The 25419-nt window shown below is 34.2% G+C and overlaps 3 protein-coding genes and 1 non-coding gene across 5 annotated transcripts; 2 read left to right on the top strand and 2 right to left on the bottom strand.

Moving 5' to 3' along the window:
• Nucleotides 1-134: 134 nt before the first annotated feature.
• On the top strand, nt 135-3954 carry LOC149499363 (signal recognition particle subunit SRP54 2). Its single transcript, XM_089720482.1, has 9 exons — nt 135-542; nt 662-761; nt 1363-1516; nt 1688-1838; nt 1927-2075; nt 2373-2473; nt 2585-2742; nt 3102-3216; nt 3339-3954. Exons 1-9 carry the CDS (start codon nt 312-314, stop codon nt 3665-3667), a joined length of 1488 nt encoding a protein of 495 aa, XP_089576608.1. The 5' UTR covers nt 135-311; the 3' UTR covers nt 3668-3954.
• Nucleotides 3955-4185: 231 nt separating this feature from the next.
• On the bottom strand, nt 4186-10819 carry LOC105634833 (Phox (PX) domain-containing protein). The gene is made up of 10 exons (XM_089720479.1): nt 10414-10819; nt 9697-9807; nt 9522-9620; nt 9329-9415; nt 8480-8588; nt 7419-8203; nt 6218-6382; nt 5887-6129; nt 4971-5189; nt 4186-4549 (listed from the first exon to the last, which is right to left on the bottom strand). Exons 1-10 carry the CDS (start codon nt 10684-10686, stop codon nt 4295-4297), a joined length of 2346 nt encoding a protein of 781 aa, XP_089576605.1. The 5' UTR covers nt 10687-10819; the 3' UTR covers nt 4186-4294.
• A 3236-nt stretch (nt 10820-14055) lies between these two features.
• On the bottom strand, nt 14056-14128 carry TRNAK-CUU (transfer RNA lysine (anticodon CUU)). Its single transcript has one exon. It is a non-coding gene; the product is annotated as a tRNA-Lys (tRNA).
• A 4817-nt stretch (nt 14129-18945) lies between these two features.
• Nucleotides 18946-25202, top strand: LOC105634832 (uncharacterized). 2 transcript variants are annotated; one of them, XM_012217757.4, is made up of 2 exons: nt 18946-19259; nt 21464-25202. In XM_012217757.4, the coding sequence occupies exon 2, from the start codon at nt 21468-21470 to the stop codon at nt 24981-24983; it is 3516 nt and encodes a 1171-aa protein (XP_012073147.2). In that variant the 5' UTR covers nt 18946-19259; nt 21464-21467; the 3' UTR covers nt 24984-25202. The 2 variants fall into 2 exon arrangements, with proteins under 2 accessions (XP_012073147.2, XP_020535223.2); XM_020679564.3 differs by lacking the exon at nt 18946-19259 and adding an exon at nt 20174-20337.
• The last annotated feature ends 217 nt before the right edge of the window (nt 25203-25419 follow it).

Below are 25419 nucleotides of genomic sequence, written 5' to 3'. Positions count from 1 at the left end.
TACATTTAATCTTTTATTTTAGAATAATTAATATAATATTCGATGATATTTAAATAAAATTCATTATGTGTGTGTAATTATAAAAGCAAGTATCCACATATCCATTTAGGATAATATATATACATTTTTTAATTTTTAATTTATTAAAACATTTGGAGTTGATGTCCGTCTAGCTTGAATATAACAACTGCGATTCAATCAAACTTCCCCAATTTCCACTTCTTCAAACCTAATCCCCCGATTTCATTTCCCCCTCTCCTTAAACCCTGAAAACCCAAATTTGTGAGAGAATCTAGCCAATCGAATCGAAAATGGTGTTAGCACAGTTAGGCGGGAGCATATCCCGAGCAATCCAGCAGATGAGCAATGCCACGATTATCGACGAGAAGGTCTTAAACGATTGCCTCAATGAAATCACCCGCGCTCTCCTTCAATCCGATGTTCAATTCAAGCTCGTCCGCGATATGCAAACCAATATCAAGAAGATCGTCAATCTCGACGATCTTGCTGCTGGTCACAACAAGCGCAAGATCATACAGCAGGTAAATTATTCAATTTTGGTCTTTTATTATTTTTATTTTGTATTTGTATGTGAAGTACTAGGTTAGTCACTTGGAACTGTAGATTTTGATTGAAAAATTTGCCTTTTGTATTATTGTAGGCAATATTTAACGAGCTATGCAAAATGTTGGATCCGGGGAAGCCATCTTTTACTCCAAAGAAAGGGAAAACAAGTGTTGTTATGTTTGTTGGTTTGCAAGGTACACTTTATACTGCTTTGAATAAATTTGAGGCTAATCATGGAGAATTAGAGTGATATCTTTGGTGGAGTGTCTGTATAACTGGGTGTTTTAGATATGTTATCTTCCTTCTATTGCTCTCAATGTTTTGTTTATTGCCTTTCATGATATAGCTGCGTATGCCATTAAGCGTATATTATGAGTGCTAGTTGAATATTATCTTCCTAGCCTATTGTGCTATTACCTTGTTGAAGATCCTCTCTGTGTTCTGCTTATCTGTTCTAAAAGCAATTGATTTACTGCTGAATAGTAAGATTATTGAATATGTTTGCAGTTCAGCTACTTTTACTTGACCATCTATCATAGTAAAATTCTATCATACCTTCCCATAATTCATTATTCAGGAAATTCCATGTAAATCATTCCCATGATTACTTTCAATCTCCTTATATATAATGTAATTGGAAAGAATTTCTGTTTGTGGATGTATTTTATGATTAAGAAACAACTGTCTCTTCTAACTATAAATACAGCACACCATGTTTGCGAATTCTAGTAATTTTTCCCTGATATCTTTTTTGTTTATTTATCCAATCCGTTCATTCTTGTAAAAATTTTTCAGGATCTGGGAAAACCACTACATGTACTAAATATGCATACTATCACCAGAAAAAAGGTTGGAAACCTGCCCTAGTCTGTGCTGATACATTCAGAGCGGGTGCTTTTGATCAGCTAAAACAGAATGCCACGAAAGCTAAGATTCCATTTTATGGAAGGTACTTATTATTGGTTTTTTTTTTTTTTTTTTTTTTTTTTTTTGGTGACATGTTATATATTATCTTTGCATATTATCTGTGTAATCAAGTGAAGTCATAAAATCAATACAGCAATTTATATATTACGTTTGCAGTTTATCATTTCAAATATCTTTTGGCTTTTCTCTACAGTTACATGGAATCGGATCCTGTGAAGATTGCTGTGGAAGGAGTGGAAAGATTCAAGAAGGAGAATTGTGATCTTATAATTGTTGATACCAGTGGGCGTCATAAACAGGAGGCTGCTCTTTTTGAAGAGATGCGCCAAGTTTCTGAAGCAACGGTATTTTCTTGTTTCCAATGCTCCCATAATCTTGTCAATCATTACATCTATAGACACTGTAATTGGTAAAATCTTTTGTTTTGTCCAGAAACCAGATCTTGTTATATTTGTAATGGATAGCAGTATCGGTCAAGCTGCATTTGATCAAGCTCAAGCCTTTAAGCAAAGTGTTGCTGTTGGAGCCGTGATTGTTACCAAAATGGATGGTCATGCCAAGGGTGGTGGTGCTCTCAGTGCGTGAGTATTCGTATGATAATTGTAGCCTTTTTGTCAGTGTTTTTTATTGGATGAATACATTATACCTATAAAGTGGGGAAAAAAATTTATAACCAACATAAGTTTCCTACTAGTTTGGAGTTGTAATTTCGATACTATTTCCACTTTTGAGTATGATTCTTTCATTCACAAGGTCAATGCCGTTTGCATTTCTTATCATCATATTTATTTCTTTGGAAGAAAAGGATACATTAGTGCTTTATTTTGTTATAATATATATTATAATAATATTGATCCTATCACGTGCTCCATTTGCAGTGTTGCAGCAACAAAGAGTCCTGTTATATTTATTGGGACAGGAGAGCACATGGATGAGTTTGAAGTTTTTGATGTTAAACCTTTTGTTAGTCGTCTTTTAGGTACCGGACTCCCTTTGGTTTTGACACTTTTCTTGGTGTTGGTCTTCTAACCTCAAAATTGTTACTTTAATTGGTTGCTGATTAATTTCCTGATGATAATCTTCCATCCAGGCATGGGTGACTGGTCTGGATTCATGGACAAAATTCATGAGGTCGTTCCTATGGATCAACAGCCTGAGCTTCTCCAAAAACTCTCTGAAGGAAACTTTACCTTGAGGATTATGTACGAGCAATTTCAAAACATACTTAAAATGGGTCCCATTGGCCAGGTACTTGCTTTGTATTTGTCGTCATTTGTTTGTTGTTTTGTATGCCAAGAAAAAGATTAATAACAATAATAGTAACAAAAATGATCATATACTTTCATTTTAGTTTTGCATGTTATTAACAAATTGTCTTAGATCTCATCAGAATAGAAGTATCGTGGTTGATTACCTTTGTGATAGCAATAGCTGATGTTAACACTGTCTTGGGCTTGCTTTTAATATGAACTACAACTGTTAATCACTTATATTTCTCTTCTAACTTAACTGATATTTAATGGTTACTCTCAATTTGCTTAACATTTTCACCATGCTTCCACTTCTATTCAGGTTATGATTTTCTGTTCTGTTAATATTTTGTATAGGTATTTTCAATGCTTCCAGGATTTAGTGCTGAACTAATGCCAAAAGGTCGTGAAAAGGAAAGCCAGGCAAAGATCAAACGTTATATGACCATGATGGATTCAATGACAAATGAAGGTGAGTTTGACGCTGTTTTATTACTTGTATTTAGCATATTCCCTCTTGGATGGGGAAAATATATGCTATCTTTTAGCAGAAACCATTAGTTGTTCATGATGTGTAATGCTTATATTTTTCAGAGTTGGATAGTACTAATCCAAAGCTTATGAATGAGTCTCGAATTATGAGAATAGCACGGGGTTCTGGCCACCAAGTTAGAGAAGTGATGGAAATGTTGGAAGAGTACAAGCGTCTAGCTAAAATCTGGAGCAAAATGAAGGGACTTAAGATTCCTAAGAAGGGTGAAATGAGTGCTTTATCAAGAAATATGAATGCACAACACATGAGCAAAGTCCTTCCTCCACAAATGCTGAAGCAAATTGGTGGCATGGGTGGCTTGCAAACTTTGATGAAGCAAATGGGTTCTGCCAAGGACATGATGGGCATGTTTGGAGGTGGGGACAAGTAGAGTGTGATCATAAAACTGCTCTTGTTAGCAAATCAATCAATATAACTAACTTGTTTAGCCAGATAATTCTTTACGGTTGATGCATTTTGGCTTCTCTTTTTCCCTGACACAACAATGTTCCCTTCTTTAACTTCTTTAAGTTAGCAGTTGAAATTCGCCGTGTTTTAGTGTTTTGTACGTGTCGAGTTGAGTTGACAAGGGGAAGAACATGGGAAAGGAAAATAGCATTCAAAGATTTTCTACAAATTGAGGTTTCAGATCAAGTATAAATATAATATTTATATTCACTGTTCCTGTACAGTTATATTGTTGAGAGTTTTGCATTACAGAAATCTACATTATTGAGGCAGTTCGTTTTACCTGGGTTATAAATTGTATATTACCTTTTAGGAATTTAATTCAGTCAAGGCATCATAATCACGTAATCCCTAAATCTGCCAATTAATATTCAGTAGTAAAATTCGATCGAAATGCAGTCGGTTTTGAGGGTCTTTGCACAAATAGTTGACTCAACGATATGTATGAAAATTAAATTATAGGCTGTCTGCTCCATTTACGATATGGTATAAAGTATATACTGATAATTTTAAATGTACACTAGCATTGATTGATTCAACAATTACATATCTATAAAAACTTGCTTAAAACAGTTTTTCTCAAAGGTGTTTCCTCTTCGTCCTCCTCATCTTTATCTGACTTTACATATGAATTTAAAGCACAACGAATCACCGAATTGACTTGCATCCTCAATCTGGCATTGTCAACAAAAACTTCTGTGAGCAACTTCCTCAACTCATCGTCAGTTCTGTCACTGCCATTCATATTGCGATTTTCATCCAAATTTGCCACAGAATTTTCTATGTCTTGCGCAAGGAGCTGTGCCTGTAAACGGTGTAAATGTTCCACCAATTGATTAGTCAAGCTAACAAATCCAATTAATGGCATACATATTCCAATTAATTGAGTCCTATCTACTATCCATATTCCAATTTCCAATATAGAGCTCTATCTTTGCCTTCCCAACTCTAAAAGCAAGAAGGCGTGCAGATCAAAGACTGGTATGATGATCTAATCGTTTGTCATGGTTCAAGCCAGTGAGAATACAGCAGTTATCTAATACTTGAATTTGTGAAACACGTGCATGGAAATGCACAATTAAAAAGAATTTCGAAATGCATTACATGAGCTATACCACATGCCAAACTTCCATAAATATGTTTTCAAACAAATCATTATGAACAAAACAGAATCCAGGTGCAACGACATTTTCACTTCTGGGTGAAAAGTAATGGGTGGAAGTTACCTCTGCAAGGAGGAGACCGATTCGATTGTCAGATGTTGTCAAAAGATCTATGGCATCAGATGGTGATGAAGTGTCTACGATCAACTTATCTTCCTCTTCAATGAGGAAATTAACACTGCATTCTTGAAGCCTATTTCGAAGAATTTCACACTCATGCAACAACTTAGCATTGGCAGTAGTTACAATCTGCATTCTTTGCTTTTCCTTTTGAAGAACCCTCTGAAATTAGACAAATAACAAGAAGCATAAAATTGATGGGCGTTTCCCCCCTAACAAACAAAATTTGACTCCAGTAAAGCGACACCCAACAAGAATAAGTCAAATGGATTGACTGCTCAGAAATAACAATATTTGGCCATTATATAACAATGTGGCTGTTAGTTGGCTGTTAATTGACCGTTATTAGGCCATAACCAGAAGAATAATGGTTGTTGCAGTCATCAAATATACTTAAAGCATCTTTTCTCTGGCTGGCAGCTGATGCAGCTCTACGTATCACCGCAGCTGTGATCACCCCAGCCAGCCATTTTCTTGTTTCTTATGGACTTTGTCAACCTAAATCCTTCTAAGCTCTTAACAGTTACTGTATGATATCTTAGCTTGGTTTAACTTTGTAATATGGAAAATATCAAATGGAGTACAACTGGGGCTTTCCTGACTTGCTTTGGAGGAGGCAAGTTAGTTAGAGTCAAAAGCTAGTTGCATGTCTAAAATTTTAGTCGACTCCTTGAACGTCTACCATTTAATGCATTTTGCAGTTTTTTTTTTTTTTTTATAAAGAAAAAAAGTTGCAATGACAGGCCACAGCGGTCCTAGTTTATTAAAAGTGACTATGACCTAATAGAAAACTACAGAAGGACGAACATATAATTTACCAAAACCAAAACAAAATGTAAACTAAAATCGACGGAATCACCTCTACTTCTATTTTTTCCTTCATCAAGCGACTAAGCTCCTGTTTCATGTCTGACTGAGAACTTCGAAGAGATTTCACCTCCTTGACAAGAAGCCGTAGATCTGCTTTGGACTTCAGCTCCAACTCTTCATGATGCTTATGCAAGTTCTCAAGCTCTTGTCTGGAAACATCCAACTGCTGCAGCAACATTTCATTCTCTTGAACGATAGAAACTTTTGCAGACTCAGCATGCACCCTTTTATCCTGGAATATTTTCACATTATTCACTAATAGTTGTCACAATTATATAAAACTGAATATAGAGAACAAAAAAGAGAGAAAGAAAATATACCTGCTCAGATTTTAATTTCAGCTCCAACTCCAAACACTGCCTACGGAGTTCTTCCACATCCCATTGCATTTGCGTAAACCTTTCCTTTTCATTTAAAACAGCTTGCTGCATGTTTTCTTTACAATTATTCCTAGTAGTCTCAAGATCCACTTCCAAATCTTTAACCTACAACAGAAAGTGCTCTATATATTTAAAACCATGGTATTGAAACTCTATAGTGACCTTTCTGTACTGCTCTAACTAGCATGTCAATATAGATGCAAAATCTATTATGTCCAATAATGCCTTGGCTAGTGCAAGCACAGTGAACGCTCTTCAGCCATGATTCCTCACATGCAAAAATACTGCAGAGTCAGAGACAAGTAAAATACATCAAGGAGTTCAATTACAATAGATTGTGACAGAACTATATCTTCATATTCAGTCAACAATTTTATTCCTTTCTTGTGTATAGTGAAACCTTTACACAAATAAGATATGTTAAGGAACAGAAGAAGCATATGGTTGCTTATTGTACAAGAGATTCCACATAGTTTCACGGGCATGAGAATATGATGCTAAAGATAGAACCAATTGTAACCATCACACACAAGGTTCAAAGAATATACATCTCACAAGCACTAGAACAGAAGGAATGCTAACCATAAGGGTTTGTTAAGAACCATAACTTGACAAAAGAAAGAGCGTCGAAGTTATTCTTAAACCAGATCTCCTCATGAGTTTTACTATTCTATTAGGGGCTCAAAACTTGCTAGATCTGAGCTAAATAAAGTATCCCATCACATAACCTAGCCACTAAATAGCAGAAACACAAGTCGCTAAAACCTCAAAATTGTCTCATTCTAGATAAGACCTGCTCCATAAAGCAGTCCTGGTAAACTAAATACGGAGAATCGTAAAAGCCAGCATCTGTTGCTTGGGCATTGAACTGCAAAGGGGAAAATGCAGTTAAATGTTCAAAACTGGAACTCATCATGCACTAATAAAGTAAGGAGATAAAGTAATGGAAAGAAAAAAAAAAACACGTTTGGAAAAAAAAAAGAGGAAAAAGAAACTGACATGCTGGAAAAGCAACTTTTTGAAATCAATCACAGCCATTGTACCTTTTGAAATAAAATCATGAATTCTCTATTTTGAAGCTGAGATAAACCAAAAACTAGTGCTGCATATAAAAGCTCAAAAGAAAGGCAGTCAAGCATACCTTTGTCGTCAGGAATTGCCTCATGGCAACTTCTTGATTTAATCTGGCTATAAGATCCTCCATGTCTGTTTTTGCTGTAGCTAGTCTCTGTTGCACAGTATGAAGAACCCTATTCAACTTCAGACGTTCATCAGATCGAAGGGCAACTAGTAAGTCCTTTCGGAACTGTGAATTTGAGTTTGCTGGAGCATCAATTATTTTAGAAGTTCCAGCACTTTCGAGCACGTCAAGGGAATCATCACCAAACAAACCGTGAACCCCAAAATTAGAAACTTCACTAGCTTTTACAGAACTTAAGTCACTACCAATACTCCCTGTTGACAGTCTTCGCACATGACCATCCAATCTTTGATACTCTAGTCCAGGCAAAGGTTCATTTCTATCCCCAAGAAAAGATGTAGCTGCAGATAAATTCTCTGGAAGTTCATCTCCACTTATAATATTTTTCTCCTTTCCAGTGCGGATTTTACGCCAGGAAAATTTTTCTAGGTTGTCCAGAATAGATTTTCTGTTAAATATGCCATATTTGCCAGTTGTTTCAATTGGATCAGCTAAATAATGTTCGGATGTTGAAGTCTCCATGCCAAAATCAACACTACTATCTCTTGCATGCCTTGGAGTTCCAAGTTCCGATATCTCAGGAGAACCATTGCCACAATCAGATGCAATTAATGAACTACCAGCCAGCACAGAAACATCTGAGTTGGTTTGAAATTGAGCTGATGGATCTATATCACTAGCAGAAGAATTTGCATCTAGGTTTTGCTGATTTGCATCGTCAAAAACTGAAAAGTATTCAAGGCACATATCAACATGAAAAGCATTATCATTTGAATATTTAACTTATCCTCTTCAAAATATAACTTGGACTTAAGAGGGTAACAAATAAAAGAGAGACATGTCTTGGCGCTGGACTTGCCTAGTTTCTAAAACTTTTGAGATTTTTCAATTATTTGAAGTGTCAAATACCGGTCCATTTCTGAGTCTCACCCCAAATAAGCTAGGTAAAGTTCAGCAAGAAGACATTAAGTTATTTTTAAGATGTATCAGGAAAAACCTACATGACCTCACAGCAGCTTCTAGTTCAAGAAATGTTCCAACTGGAGCACTTCTAGATACATCAATATCTGATAATAGCTTTTCCATCCAATCCTCCAAAGAACATCTTCGCTGCAAGATAATAACCATTTTGAGCATATCATCATCATGTTTAACAGGAAACAATTCATCATTAGACAGAGAAAAGATGCACGATATTCTGACTCTGCAAAATCATGAATTTAAAATGTAATTCTTATGCTGTAAATAAATGAGTGGAAGAAAAATGAACGCGTGCTCAAAGTGTCATCCAAATGATTATGCTCTGAATTCATCATCATTTCACAATAGAAAAATTCACATGCATGCCTCTAAGCTTGTGTCAATGTGTTTAATCCTTTCTTCATTTTCCCCTTCGATGTTTTTTCTGGCTTTGGCAGTTGGAGAGAGGATGAGAAGAAGGTAAAAAAGGGAGGTTTTCTTTTTTCGCCTGCGGGGCCGCCTCCTCCGGGGGTGGGGCGTTTGGGGTTTTAGGGAACAAAAAGAGGAACTTATCAACAAATTTTCTTCATACGCATGCAAAAAATTATTTTCTATTCCAAAGAGCCAATAATTAAAAGAAATGCACATATACAAGAACAACAACAGCTAAGCTTACTCCCAACTAGTTTGGATCAACTATATGAATCATTTGCTTCCAATAGCCATTCTGATCAAAATAATAACAAAAAAAAGCAAAGTATAATTAACATTTGATACATTGTTAACAATAAAAATTCGCATGGATTGGGCTGCTTTCAAGATTCTAAATCCTATTTTATCATCAAATTATAAACAGCCAAGGAACGAAGAAAAAGGAAAAACTACCTTACCTCTTCCAGTAATCTCCCGCTTGTCCTTCTGAAAATGCTCTTTGGAGGAGCTGGAGGTAGAGTTTTCCCAGGAAATGTCTTCTTAAGCTACAAAAGATGATAAAATGAATTCTTGAGACCACAACCACCAAATGAGATGAGAAATAGAAAAAATACACCCAGTCAAGTATCTCAAAAAGTGACATTCACCCACTTCAGAAAGTAGCTTTAGGAATTCACTATATCTTCTCAAAATCCCTCGAGTGGTGGTGATCCCTTCTGGTGATTGTATACCAACTTGGACTCTGTAAAACTGTAGTGTCCTTAAGGAATATTAAAACAAGATTGTAAAAGTAGAAAAACTATGACTTGCTGAGATAAAAACCTACCACCACAGGATCTGAACCTCCTGAATTTCGCAGAAAAGTCCAAGAAGGAACTGTAACACAGTAACTCCATCCTGTATGAGGGTCATGTGGCCAAATAGAGACCCGTCCATCCTACATTGGATGCTAGAATATATTATAAAGCACCAAGTAGATGCAACATCCAAAGTGTATGATTTTGCTGTTAAAACTAAGAATATGTATATTTATAGATGATTCAAGTCAATTCTATATTTTGTTCTAAATGGAACGTATATCTGCATCACAAATTTCAGGTTCATGTTACCACCCAACAAATTATTCTACATGGATTTTGAGGTGCATCTAAAACCCACTCACATTTGCCTTGCTGCTTCTACCTAGACTAGTAGTGTATGTGTGTAGTGCTTTGCTTTTTCTGAATTGTGCAAGAAAAGTGATTAATAGCTACCGAATGTGTTAACCTCAAAAACTTAGTTTTTGAGTATTAAAGTCTAGAGTATCAATTCTGAGTTTCGAAACATGTTACATTTGCAACAATCATTGCAATATATGCCAATTCAAAACTATCATGAGTCATGGTAATAAAAAAAACATTCAACTCAACTAACAATAAATTCGAATTTTGTTGCAACGATTAAAAATTCCAAACCCATAATCGAAATCCATCCACACAGCCATAAATCAAAGAAGCACCAGAACCACTCAAAATCCTAACAAAGATTCGAAACTAACACATACCCATTTGCGAGGAGGAAGACTCCAGTCTATCCCCAAAGGCAGAGGTGATGTTCCGTCATGGCGGTGCCTAGGCGGACTTTTTGGCCTGGGCATCACCGAATTTCCATTAATTTTTTCGCCGTAGCTATTATTATCACCATCATCACTTGAGTCATAACTTTCATGGATTAAGAAATTGGATGATGAAGAAGAGCGAAGAGGATGATGGTCGATAATCGGATCGGAGAAATTAGCGAAATCGAAAAGAGAGAGGTCATGAGCATACAGATTCATGTCTCAGCGCTTCTGTTTGCAACAGTGGTTGAATTTTTTCTCTGAATCTGAAGAGGTCTCTGTCGTTTAAATTCCTAACAGATGTTTGATCAGTTTCTGTTTGAAGTGTCCTGATTCCATTTTCTCTCGCAGTCTCGTATCGGCCGCTATAAGAGCAACTCATCGTTATTTATTGTTGGGCTGAAGAGGCCCAAAATTGTTATCAGATCCGGCCCATTTATTGTAAAACCAATCAAAATGTATAAAAAGGCTCAATGACAAATTTTAGTTTTTTTTTTTTTTTTTTTTCAATTTTAGCCAGCTATAGTGAATAAATTAAAGAGTTAACTGAAAATTACACAATTAAAGTATTAAGACCCCTTTTGAAGGATAAACAAGAAAATGAAGTAAAAGAAAGTTTTATTTTATTTTTTTATGCAATATAAATTAATAGCCTAAATGTATAATGGTGAATGAACAAGTATTTTTTTAATACAGTATTAAAAATATTTAGCCTATGTTTTTAAATTGCTTTTTATTCACATTAGAGGATATCCAGGCAAACGTTGCACGCACGTGTGAGCATATTGAGCGATAACAGAACAGTAAGTAACTGTAATTTTCATAAGACCAAAAAAGGAAAAGAATGGTAATTTTTGCATATGTATTATAAATAGCAATGCTAATTTTGCAATGGTCCTATTGGGTTATTGATGTTCAGCTCTGTGTGTCTGTCCTTGTCCTTGTCCTGCTAGAAAAGAAACTATATATATATATATATATATATATATCTCTTTTTTTATTTTTTTTTACCTAATTCTTAATTTTATCAATTTAATTTCTTAGTTATTATATTTATGATGCGAATCCGAACAGTCAAAAAATTGTGGAATTTATTTATTTCAAACAATAGGTTAATAATATGTATATCAGGCAACATAATTCACTTATAATACCTTTTTCCCTTATTCTGCAAAATGTCTCTTCAATAATTTTGATGTACATAGCAAACGAAAGGATTGGGGTGCCATGCAGCTGCATATATATGATCACATGATATGCCGTGTGAGGGGATGGGTAATTTTTATACTCTTGCATAATTTTTATTTTGCTCTTTTATATTAATTTTTACGAAATTAAGAGAAGTGAATGGTATATAACAAAATAATTAAATGTTGGAAATTAATTATTTTTTAAAAGTCAGATTTTGGAAAAAAAAAAATTTATTTACAAGGTTAAGAATTCAAAACTTAAAGTTGTTACCGTTGATAATGTAACAGCGTGTAATGCAAATAAATGATAATTAAATGTTTGGATTTTTTTTCTTTTTAAAAAAAAAAAAAAAAAAAAAAGGAAATCATGCATCTTTTGTTTCATATCTACCAAACCTACTGGCTAGTGGTCACTCACAAGCATGTTCTTTTGATGTAGTCCACGTACATTGTAAAATAAAAAACCCTACAACAATCAATTAATATTGTTCAGTACCTTAGTACCCCTTCTTTTCAATTTCCCTTTTTATTTCTTATCATCAATTTCAAGATTATTATATGCTGTTGTTGATAATATGGTAGCTACAGTGGTCCTCCTGGTTTTATAGACAAGGGTCCTTCCTAATTCTCTCTTTGTTAATACTACCATTTTCTCTTTCTTTGCCTCTTTTTCTCTAATTAAGCTATTTTCTTGTTATTTTTTCTGTTCTATAAGAGAGAGAGTGAGAGATATTGTCATGTCAAGAAAATGAGAAAAGGAATAAGTCCTGTCATGTTTTTCCACAGCTTTCTTGAACTTCTTTTTTCTTTTCTTTAATTTTTTCTTTCAAGAATCTCCCTCATTTTAATATGTATGAAAGAGATTCTTAAATGGAAGAATTAAAGAGGAGGAAATGTATACGTGTATTGTATAGGAGTTCAAGAAAGCTGTGGGAGAACATGGCAGATGAGGACTTTAATGTTCAATTCTTGATCCAAACTCTAGTTCTCACCACTAATTAATTAACCGTTCTTATTATTATCTAGCAATATAATATATATATATATATATATATATATATGGTACGTGCAATTTCCGTGTGTTTTCCCTTGTTTAATTTCAGGCTAATTTTCCCATTTTTGATATGTTCTTCTCAAAAATCTGCAACTGTATTTGAGGTAATGTACTTTTTGTTTCTTTTTGGTTATTCTGAGGGAAGATACTCTTAACTTCAGGCTTTGAGACAATGCTTCTATTTTTATATAACAATTTCATAAAAATCATTCAAGAATGCTTTACATATATATATATGTATGTGTTTTTGTGTATATATATATATTATTATATATTTCTTGCTGTAGTTTTCTGTATGCATGGAAATATTCTTTCTTCTAATTATATTTAATTAAGTAAAATATATGATTAATTACTTCAGAAAAGGGTGGTACTGTTTGAAGATTTCTTCTATTCTTTCTGTATGTTTTAAGTGTACATATACTTGCATTTTCTTAGTTCTCATACTAGATTCCTTCTTCTTCTTCTTCTTCTTCTTCTTCTTCTTCCCTTTACAACCCTTAGTTTTGTGGTTCATTATTTTTTTTTCCCTTAATTTGTACACAGTTAAGCTTCATCAGTCTCCCATGATTAATAAAAATATATAAACACTCCCCAAACCCAGTGGATTGATTTGATTTCTTTTTTGATTTATTTCCATCCCAAAAAACTCAAATTCATATACACTCCATAAAGATGCATTAATTTCATAAAATAGAAAAATTAATTATTATTTTTCCATTTTTACTACATGAAAGTCCTACCGCTAAATGTTCAGATTGGAGAGATATTTTTAATTTTTTTGTACAAATCTGACAATGGAAAAAGATTGTATAACAGATTGTTGCATATTGCATGTGTTGCAGAGAAGATTCCTTTCCTATCACCAATAATACTTGTAATCTTTCTGTTGGTTTCTTTTTTCTTTCTGTCTTTGCCTTTGGCATTTTCTTTTTTTTTTTTTCTGTTTAATAAAATTAACCTTACTGTAATGTTAATATACACGTCTTTGTCTCTCTGGTAACATAAGGATAATATTTTTCTCTGCACACATGATTTTCAGATTTTCTCTGTTGAATTTCTGGAATGCTTCCTTTCTTTCAGTGATCCCATATTGGTTGGTCTCAAAAATAAAAAATGAAAATATACGCTTGCTTTCTTTGGCTGTGCTCAACCAGTGATTTCCATTTTAACTGCAAGACATTTACTTTTTTACTAATATTTTCCTTTTTTTACCATATTTTTGTTCATTATTCTGCTGTGATATTAGTTTCGTTATAGAAGATAGTAATTATTAATTATCATCATGATTTTAAAAAATAAAAAAAAATAAAAAATAAAAAAAATTTAGAAATAAAGAAAAAACGCCCACCGTGGGGCTCGAACCCACGACCACAAGGTTAAGAGCCTTGCGCTCAACCGACTGAGCTAGACGGGCTTGCGAATGTTTTTTAACTATATAATATTTAACGAATTTATAGCATGCTGAGCAGTATTTAACGAGTTGTACAATTTATTTCTGAAAATACAAAACAATTAGAAGAATATATGAGCTGAAGAGTTAGACCATCTTTTATTGCGTTTATGATCATGATCAATGTACTGATATCAAGAAGAAGAGGCTTTGAATTGAAGACGATAAATATTTTCTAAATAATTATATTAAAACTTAGGCTCTATTTATTTTGGAGAAAATAATTTGTCATTGTAAAATATTTTCTTAATAACTTATTTTCTATTATTTGATTACAATATTGAATGTTAAATAAAAATATTAAAAATCAAATTTATAAGACCATAAAATATTTAAACTCTTTAACCAATTATTATAAAAATATTTAGAATTACGAAAAAAAAAATATAAAAACGACAGATTGCATGGCAGTTGATGGTGACCGATAGTAATTAATTACTAGTAATCTATAATATAGTCATTACCAATAATTAATAATAGTGATCAATAGATTAATATAAATATTAAAATATATATTTATAAAGTTATAATAAATTTGGCGATGTTTATAAACATTTTTCTCTTTTGAGAATGAAAATCATATCTTTAAAAGAAAAATAATTTTTCTCCGAGTGGAAAAACGTTTTTCATTAATTGATATTTTCTCAGCACTTCAAGTATAAAATATCTAAAAAGTTCAAACCTTTTGTGTCATTTTTTAAACTATGCATTGTATTACATCTGACTAATATATGTATTAAAAACAAATAACAAAGAGAGAATACTGAACTCTCGCTTTTGTTCATAATTTGATGTCTTAGAAATTGTCACATTTGGATTTATTTGCAAATGGTGGCATTGTTGGTCAATGTTTTAAATTGGAAATTATATATATATATATATATATATATATATATATATATATATATATATATATATATATATATATAAATTATAATGTATAATAGAAAAATATATTAATTGGAACTTCAAATTGGTAGAAATGATCATGTACTCTTCACGTTTTTGATCTACAGTGTGCTCATACCCATTGCTTAGAGAAATAACTGAGAATGAAATGATCTTTTCATTTTTTTAATTCTTTTTTTTAAAGAGAAGAATCCGCAAAAAAAAAAAAAAAGAATCTCGTTAAAATATAAAAAATAAATAGATTTTATTCTTTTTCATATATCAATATTTATAAAATTGAAAATTATTATAATTCAAAATATTTACCTCAATATGTGAGTGACTTAAATTGAAAATGAAATAGACTTGAGCTTTATTCACTTCAAAGGCTAATTCTATAATTGTATTCTGGTGGAGGTCCGATGACTAATAGGTCATGGGTTCAATTGACATTCCCGCCAATAAATTATCTGTAATTGCATATTGTCTCGTATGGGTTAAACTTCGCTTATTGGGCTTTGATTTATTTCTAAAAATTTAATTGTATTAAGGCTAACTCTAAGGGAAGAGGACTAAAGAAGTCTTACATATATAGCTTAAACTCTTTCCCTTCCATCTCTTGACTTGAGAGAGAATGCTTTGAAAGCGGGCTTTGAAGTCGACTAAGTATCCCGAATCAATGTGAGTCAATAAAAATAAATAATTCCTCACTAGAAAAAGCTATAGGATTAAGAAATTAGTTAAATTGAAATTTTTCCAATTTTTTTGCCCATAATACCCTCAGTCAGCTTTAAATACATAATTAATGACGAGGAAGCCAACTTATTGTTATAGTATTTCAAGGGTGCATTTATTACTCAAAACCTCTGAGGATTATAATAGTCTTCTCAAATTCAAATTCTGTAGATTTACATCGTTTTTAAAAATAGAGGCACTAGTAAGCAAAAAGTTGTCTTCGTACACGACGAACTCATTTTCTTCATACGCCAAGTTCAAAAAGAAGGGCATTGAGTTTGTTCGCTATAACGAAAATTTATGCTCATATTAGTAACGCGCAGTGTTGATTTAAAGACAAATTTTAAAGGTAAGATACAATAATACAAATCTGTGATCGTACTATGAAAACTTTTCAAGAAAAATAGACATAGTCATATCTATATGTGTAAAGTTGAGCTTACTTCTATATAACGCGTATAGAAATGGTCCACGAAAAAATTTCAATTCAGTTTGTTCGATAAATTTTAAATTTGTGTCCATATGTGTGAAGACTTTTTTATTATTAGCGCACAACAATTAAAATGTGTAGGCTGTATTGAGTTATTTGGCCCATGCAATACTCTTATTTGTACTCAAATTCATAAACGTACCAATTACTCATGCTTTGGAAATTTAAGATAATTAATTGCTCTGAGAAATTTAAGCTCATTAATTGCTCAACCCACATTTTGTTTGCCACTATTTTTGTTAATTAAACTGAAATAGAAGCAGTAAGATAGGTTATTGAAGGGCATTTTAGAATTTTCTTTTGACATCCTTTTTAAATTTTCATTTAGAGTAAAATTCTCTATATAAAATAAATACCTAAAATGAAAATTTTCTCTAAAGTAAGAAAACTAAGGGAGTATATCTTTTAAGTTAAATAAAATTCATTAGTATTTTTTACCTTTTTTGTTTAAATTATAGGCCTTTATTCATTTTTTTTTCTTTTGAGGATAGCCTTTATGATTATGCCTTTGCCAAGATTTGCAAATTACACTGATTTTATATTGCTAATTTGCAACTCTAAGTTGAGCTAATTCCAAAAAATCTAAAAATATGTTTTTCTAATTCTAGCATATTATTTGTGCTTGTTGCTTTACTGCCTTCTTCTTTCTCTGTAGATTAGACACCTCTGAATATTATTAATGAGAATTGAAGAAATCAAGGAGATGAAATCAAGGAAGCTAACAATAATTAGCTCAAGCATATGAAAATTCAGTTGAAGCTGATGCTAGTTCAAAGAAAATTTGGATTTGTGGTTTCAATTTGGTTGATTTTTATTAGCTGTGGCTATAGTCATACAAATATTTTATATGAATCAAATTTTATGGATACAAATGTCTACCCTCTCTCTTTTTCTTTCTACTCTATCTATAACCCACCCACCTTTGATGACCGGTGCAAGCTGCTATCAGTGACTCTTCACGGCAGTGGCCATCTCTCTTCCTTTTACTTTTCTGTTTCATTTTTCTTTGTTTCTTTTTATAATTTTCTCCGCCCTCAGGGCCCTATCCAAGGTTTATCCCTTTTTGTCATAGGTAAATCTATGGATCTATTTTTTTTTTTTTGTGCAGATCTATATATGGGGTACCCACTAGAGGAGTACTTGTTCATAAATCTTTTTACGAGTTCATATATCTCACTCCAAGAGGCCATAAGGGTGCTATAACACTATGGAAGACTGGTGATTTAGAGAAGCTTCTTCTCCCTCCCTCTATCACCAAATTACTCAGACAATCTTTGGTTTACTACTGGCCAGCTCAAATTTGGAATTTAAGAGTTTCTCCCAAGATCCACGCTCTAAATTCAACAATGATGGTGGTGGTATATATAACGATGTCTATGGCCTTTTTCCTTTCATTGCTACTATTGTATGAGTTTGAGATTTTTCTTAATAGTTTCATTTATTCTGGATCTTATATTTTAAACTTGATTTAATCAGGTTTACTTATGTACCTCTACTTATTTTTCTTTTTTGAATTTTTTATTTTCAATAGGTGTTCTCTTCTTTCTTTTTCATATTTGGATCACCATAACATAATTAAAATGGAGGCCAAACTTTTTTTGAATTAAATCATTTGTGAGATTGATTCATTTGAAAAGTTTACCAAGCTAAGTTTGAAATTGGTGGTTATACTCGCTAAATTTAAGTTTGAATTTGAGTCAATAAGCAAGCTACAGACTATTTTTGAACTATAAATTGCAAATGAAACAAATTTAAACTTAAATTTTCAAGTTTGAATAAAGCTCCAGTAGTATTTGAGCTTGACTAATTATAACCCATGGTTGTTACTAAATGCGTAGAAGTTTGATGTAATAAAATTAGTGGTGTAAGCTTATGACAACAAAATAAAACTGTATGACAATGAGGTGTGATTTGATTAGTTTTTTTTTAATAAATGAAAAGTGAGATGTCTCAATTTGGTGAGTCAAAAGAGGGTACTCCTATTATGTAGCCTATTGTGTCGTTTTACCCACTGCATCTTTTGATGAACAAAAGAAATTTATAATTAATTAAATAAAATTTTATAATTTTATATTTTTTTTTATTTTTTGGAAATAATTTAATTTTAATACTCATAATCATTATTTTAGTGTAAAATTATGATCTAAAATTTAGAAATATTAGAAAGATATTTGCAATAAGAATATTTAAATATAAATATAATACTTTTTTTTTTTTGAGAAAAGATTTAATTTTATATATCATTTGTTCGGTCATATTTCCATATTGCAAAGTGAAAATTATATACCAAATAATTTCAATTTGATTAATTATATGGCTTTTGCCTTTTGGCTATTTTTGGGGTGTTGTTGGTGAACAAGTACAAAGTCAAGCAAGCATACATGTTATTTAGGCTACAATTTTGTGAATCTTCTTTACAAATTCATTACATTTATTTCAAAATACAGTGCTCCCTTAACCACATGTCTTGTCAAAATCAAGTGGGCCTCATAAAAAAATCAACGGTCAAGATTGAATTGTGGTTAGGTGGGCTTTATGTAGGACCGTTAGATCAAGACTCATGGTCCATCTAGTCGTGATCTAAGTACATGCACATTATGCTTGATGGACCTCATGTCCATATCCAACTCCCAATTTTTTTTTTAATCTTTTTTAGGTTTCTCTTTTGACTTTCCCTTCCCCGATTTCAACTCATAACAGAATTCCTTTCCCCCATATAAGGCCTCGAAATTTTTTTAGCCCTAGACGTAGCTTTTAGGTCCAGTTTAGAGATTTTAATTTCAAAGCTCAAAACTTGAGAAGCAAGTTCCAAACAACACTTCGAAGCTGAAGCCCATTAGCTTCATCTCTCTGTTGCAGAGAAATTCGATTTTTTTTTTTCGAATCCTTGGAAAATTTAAAAATTTTAAGATTAGATTTGTTTTCGCGGGTAGATTATCGGTCCTTTGTTTGATTCACTCCACTATAGATCTGTTAATCCAGGTACAGTTTATTGTCTTTAATATTGCTTTTTTCTAATTTAATTATGCATATCTTCTTTTTCAAGAACTATCATGTCTTGTTTGTAGTTAGTTCGTTTGCGTGTTTCTCGTGATTTTGGGATTTGTAATTCTTGCTCTATCGCGTTTTGGTTTTTGTTTGTGTTGCCGTTTCGGGTCCATTTGGTATCTGGGTTTTGCTTAGATCGTTCAATTTAGCACTCCTGAACGTCAAACTGCAGTTTGTATCAATATTTTATAAAGTTTTTGCAGGTTTTTTGTGTTTGTATTGTCAATTTAATTCGTATTCTTGTTGGGATATTGGTAATTGTTCTATAACATTTACAATTGACTACTTATTTGTAGCTATAGTTGTTGGATTGTTGATTTGTTAGTTCGTCGAATAATTTGCGATATGTAATTGCAGAATAGCGTTAACCTTTTGTTTCATACATTACCTTTTCTAGTCATCTGTACTGGTGATGCACTTGCTTCGAACTTTGTGTTTGAAGAAGAATTGTGTAAAGAGGAGTAATCATATTCAAGCTTTGGATGGAGTTGTTTGTTCGAAGATTTTTTTTTAGTATTGTTCATGTTGGATGGGCTTCTATTTAGTGGCCCAGATCTAACTATTATCGTCAGGCCTTTAGCTCAAAAAATTCAAGGGGCTTCTTCTAACCGAAAGCAATGAAAAATCTCTAGCTGCTTATCCATAGGTGCTTTGTTAAAAGCATCTAGCAAGGTGCTTTTTTTATGTCTTTCAGGTCAAATTTGGAGTCTTATTTTCTGTTACTTGCTTGATTAGAAGCAATATTGTTTCCAGAAACATCAACAGTCATTTGCGCCAAAATAAGAAAAAAAAAAAAAAAAAAAGCAAGGTGCTACATGCTACAAACTGGAAAAAGTGTGGAGAATGAAGCTGTTTCTTGACTTAAGGGTACTTGAGTTGCATTTGGGTGAACAGTGATTTTTGGACTTTACTCCACAATAAAGTACTATTAATCTAGAAATGGTTTCAGAACAATATTACATAAAACTGGAGTATAGTGCTTTGCAGTTTTGGACCATGCAATTCATCGACTGTAAGATGTTCCAGTCTTAGATTTTAAGCACTTTTGTTGCTTTAAACATGGTAGTTTGACACTCTCAGTTATCAGTGTCATATTCCAAATGAATTCTATATTGTCTTATTCCCTTTCTCACTGGGATAATCTACCTGTTATTTTTGTTTTGATTATCTTCTAAGTAGTTTGATGCAATGAATAATTTACATCGTTTTTGTTCCTAATTTTTGTTGGCAGGGGTATTGGTTGCAAAGAAAAATAATTTTGGATATTATTTCTTTATTGTTTAAAATTATTGCCATCCTAAATTTTTGCAATTGTTCTAGCTTACATTGATTGTCTTTTTTTTTTTTTTTCACTTTTAAGTGTTTCTTAAATGCCAGGTAGGCTATTTTAAGTCACACATGGTCAGCATGTTTTATTAAATTATGCAACTCTAAAGAAATTTCAATCCATTCATATACTTCAAACTACGGAAAATGAATTACATTGGCAGGCTTTATAAGTTTTAGATCCTCGATGCATGTAAGTCAAAAGTAGTGTTTAGGAAAAGTCCGACCATATTCCAAGTCCTTAATACTTGATTGTGAAATGAACTTAGCAAGGCACTAGGCAGCAAGCAAATGTCTGACTTTAGGTGCAATGTTTGGAATTCGTCATGTTATAGTGCTTAGAAGTATGTCGGGAGCTAACTTTCTACTGTGTGTACTCCAACTTTGTCTATCAGTTGGTAATTAAACATAATCTGAGACATATTAGATCACTAGTTATGCATGTTTCAGATAAAAACTTCTCTTTGCTGGTTATTATTGAAGTATAACTCTATCTTTTTACATACGTTTATAATGTGTATCTATGCAGTGCCTTCTCTTCTAACCATAAACCATGTAGTAATGATGGATTTGTCATTTTGTTTTGCTATATTAAGCTTTAATTGAATTGACCTCAGAAGCTATCATTTTGCCTTTGAACAATTTTTATTTTTAGCAAGCATGTTGCACTGCTGAATGCTGGATGTTTTTCCCCTTGTTTTCTTAAAATTTGAAAATATTCTACCAAGACTGCAATGAATGGTCGCTCATAATTGATTTATCGTCTGTTATTATTGCCCTTCTCTGTTACTGAATTTTATCTTTTGTTGTAGGATTATGACTTCTATGGATATAGACTCCCCTTCAACCCCAAATATGGCTATTACTCCTGTTATGCCTGCTGATAACAGTGAAGCACCCATTTCTGAGGAGCAACCCAATAGACGTAGGAGAAAGAAGTCAATTGTCTGGGAACACTTCACTATAGAAACTGTTGGTGCTGGATGTATGAGGGCATGCTGCAAACAGTGCAAGAAATCATTTGCTTATATAACTGGTCCAAAGCTAGCTGGAACCAGCCACCTCAAGCGGCACATTGCCTTGGGGATCTGCCCAGTAAGCCGTCAGAAAAATGAAGCATCACCGTTGACACCTGGTGCAAAAAGTGATCCACCTAAAAGGCGCTACCGATCATCTCCTGGATATGGAAACATTCCCTTTGATCAGGATCGTTGCAATCAAGAGATAGCCAAGATGATTATACAGCATGAATATCCGTTGCACATAGTGGAACATCCTGCTTTTATTGATTTTGTCCGGACCCTTCAACCCCAGTACAATATGCCAAGTTTCAACACCATTCAAGGGGAATGCGTGTCAATTTATCTGAGAGAAAAGCAAAGCCTTTTGAACCTTATCAGTGGGATTCCTGGACGAGTCAACCTTGCATTGGATTTGGGGACTTCAAACCTTGATACTGGCTATGCTTTTCTAACAGGGCACTTCATTGATGATGACTGGAATTTACATCGTCGGATCCTTAATGTTGTCATGTTACCTTTTCCTGATTCCGATTATGCCTTAAATCAAGCTGTTGTGTCTTGTCTATCTGATTGGCATTTGGAGAGCAGGTTATGTTCGCTTACACTAGATCAATCCTTTTCGAATGAAACCGTAATGGGAAATCTGAGAAGCCTCCTGTCTGTCAAGAACCAACGTTTGTTCAATTGTCAGTTACTGAAAGGGAATTGCTATGCTCGTGTTTTAAGCCGTCTTGCACAAGATGCACTTGGATCTATGGGTGAAGTTATTGGGAAAGTCCGTGAAAGTGTGAAGTATGTGAAAACCTCCGAAACACATGATGAGAAGTTTGCAGAGCTGAGGCAACGACTTCAAGTCCCTAGCACAAAGGAGCTCATAATTGATGATCAAACCAAATGGAACACAACGTACCAAATGCTGGTGGCTGCCTGTGAATTAAAGGAAGTATTTGATTGCTTGGACACCTCGGATCCTGTTTACAAGATAAACCCCTCAATAAATGATTGGAAGCAGGTGGAGATTCTCTGCAGATACCTGAAGCTTTTATATGATGCGGCTGGCATCTTAACTTCCCCAATATATCCACCTGCCAATGCATTTTACCATGAAGTGTCCAAAATCCAGTTAGAGCTGACTCGTTTAGCTATGAGCCAGGATCCTTTCGTCAGCAGCCTGACTAAACCTTTGAAAGAGAAGTTTGATCAATATTGGAAGGATTCCTTCCTTGTTTTGGTAATTGCTGTGGTCATGGATCCAAGGTTTAAAATGAAGCTTGTTGAGTTCAGTTTCTCAAAGATCTTTGGTGAGGATGCTGGTATGTGGATCAAGATTGTTGATGACGGGATTCATGAACTCTTTCTAGATTATCTTCCACCAAATCTGTCTGTTACTACTTTTATGCAACCAGAAGATATGGTCATCCCTCAAACAGAGATGCTCCAAGATGTAGGACCCCAGGACCAGGAAGCACACTTTCAAGACCTTCAATTGGTACACTCTGTAGATGTGCCTACTCAAGAAGTCCACTCTCAAGGAGCAACAGTTCAAGATATAAAGCTTGAAAAAGAAACTCCACAAGGGCACCTGAATGAACCTTCACAAGATGTGACTCCTCAAGTATTGCACCATCAAGAAGTAGCACAAGAAGAGATGCACACTCAAGAAATACCAGCGCAGGAGATGCAGATTCAGGAGTTAGCATTGCAGGAGATGGATAGTCAACAACTACAAATTCAGGAAAATGTCACCCATGAAGCATCAGTACAAGAGTTGAGCACTCAAGAAACATCAGAGCATGAGATGCACATTGATTATCAATTACCATTGCAAGACACAGACGCTCAAGAAGTATCACCACAAGCGATGAACAGTCAAGAAATGCCTGCTCCAGAGCCACATGTGCAAGGATTAGCTGCTCAAGAGGCACATGTGCAAGAACTACCTGCTCAAGAGGTGCACTTACAAGAAGTACCTGATGAAGGGATGCATGCTCAAGAAGTACCAACACAAGACATGCTTCCACAAGAAGTAGGGGTCCAACTGGTACACCATTCAGAAGTGGTGGCTCAAGATATGAATCCTTCAGAAGCACATAGCCATGAGATGCACACAGAAGCAGAGACTCCAGAGATGCACCCTCCGGAAACACAGTCCCAGGAGATGCATACTCCAGAAGCACAAACTCAAGAGATGGACTCTCCAGAAGCACAAACTCAAGAGATGCACTCTCCAGAAGCACAGACCCAAGAGATGAACCCTCCTGAAGTAAAGGCACAGGAGATGTGCTCTCAAGAAGCACAACTTCATGAGACGCAACCTCAAGAGGCTGCATCTCAAGAGATGCAACATCACGAAGTACTGTCTCATGAGACACATCCTGAGGAAGTATTGACTCAAGAGATGCATCCTCAAGAAGTACAGACTCAGGATCTGCTCCATCAGGAAGGGCAGTCTCAGGAGACGCACCATCATGAAGCACAGAGTCAGGAGATGCACTATCATGAAGGACAGACTCAGGATATGGACCATCATGAAGTACAGGATCCGGAGATTCGCCACCATGAAGTACAGGCTCAAGAGATGCACCACCATGAAGTACAGGCTCAAGAGATGCACAAGATGCACCACCATGAAGTACAGGCTCAAGAGATGCACCACCATGAAGTACAGGCTCAAGAGATGCACCACCATGAAGTACAGCGTCAGGATATGGACCATCATGAAGTACAGGCTCCGGAGATTCACCATCATGAAGTACAGGCTCCGGTGATGCACCATCAAGAAGTACAGATTCAAGAGATGCACCACTGTGAAGTACAGGCTCCAGAGATGCACCATCAAGAAGTAGAGACTCAAGAGATGCACCATCCAGAATTTTCTCAAGAAATGCAGCCTTATGAAGTGAACCATCAAGATTTACCTTTGCTTTCTACTATTGGAGATGGCTACTCCGATTTTGAAGTATATATCTCTGCAACAAGTAACCAACATTTAAAATCAGAATTGGATCAATATCTGGAGGAGTCTCTTCTGCCTCGAGTTCATGATTTTGATGTATTGGGTTGGTGGAAACTGAACAAACTGAAGTATCCCACTCTGTCCAAGATGGCTGCTGATATTTTGTCAATTCCAATATCTACTGTTGCTCCTGACTCTGTGTTTGATACTGGAAGTAAAAAGATAGATAGCTACCAGAGTTCATTGCGACCAGTGATACTTGAAGCCCTTATTTGTGCCAAGGATTGGCTCCAATATGGTTCATCAGCATCATCATTAGATGTTTCTAATGCCCTTGTGAAGATGGAACATTAGGTATGTTAGATAGGAGTTAGTTTTCCCCCAACCGGGTAGATACTTTGATTTGGTTTGGTTTTTTAGGCTTGTGTTTTTATTTTTAACTTTTTTTTTTTTTTTCTTTTCTACTCTTTATCATAAGATGCTTGGTCAGGATTTTGTTGCTACTTGCTACTAAAGGAATTTGTGTTGATCTTGGATTCAGGAATTACTTGTGAGATCTAATGCTTTTTCTCATTTGCACTGTTCCGTTTCAATTCTAAATTCTGATATGCAGTCTTTGTCCTGACCTCAGCCCCCACTTTTTTTATGATGCTTTTAGAGCTGTACTTTACAGGTGGTCTTTTTTTTTTTTTTTCCCCTTCATGGTCTTCACATAGATATGTTGATTGGCTAGCATGTTCCATAGTTTCAGAAATCGAGTTGTAACGTCAGTCCTATGGAGAATTTTTGG

This window comes from Jatropha curcas, chromosome 1 (assembly GCF_041381405.1).
Source record: "Jatropha curcas cultivar XTBG-Jc1 chromosome 1, XTBG_Jcur_1.0, whole genome shotgun sequence".
In the NCBI taxonomy this organism is placed as follows: domain Eukaryota; kingdom Viridiplantae; phylum Streptophyta; class Magnoliopsida; order Malpighiales; family Euphorbiaceae; genus Jatropha; species Jatropha curcas.
The sequence above is the reverse complement of the archived record's forward strand: the minus strand, read 5'-3'. Positions and strand labels throughout refer to the sequence as shown.

Bases quoted from the DNA above. Each gene is read 5' to 3' on its own strand.
- LOC105634833 (XM_089720479.1), bottom strand. From the start codon at position 10,686: ATGAATCTGTATGCTCATGACCTCTCTCTTTTCGATTTCGCTAATTTC. The intron at 9,808-10,413 runs GTATGTGTTAGT...CATCCAATGTAG, and splicing joins GTCTTCCTCCTCGCAAATGG to GATGGACGGGTCTCTATTTG. The intron at 8,204-8,479 runs GTAGGTTTTTCC...AATACTTTTCAG, and splicing joins AGAAGCTGCTGTGAGGTCAT to TTTTTGACGATGCAAATCAG.
- LOC149499363 (XM_089720482.1), top strand. From the start codon at position 312: ATGGTGTTAGCACAGTTAGGCGGGAGCATATCCCGAGCAATCCAGCAG. The intron at 543-661 runs GTAAATTATTCA...GTATTATTGTAG, and splicing joins AGCGCAAGATCATACAGCAG to GCAATATTTAACGAGCTATG. The intron at 1,839-1,926 runs GTATTTTCTTGT...TGTTTTGTCCAG, and splicing joins GCCAAGTTTCTGAAGCAACG to AAACCAGATCTTGTTATATT.
- LOC105634832 (XM_012217757.4), top strand. From the start codon at position 21,468: ATGACTTCTATGGATATAGACTCCCCTTCAACCCCAAATATGGCTATT.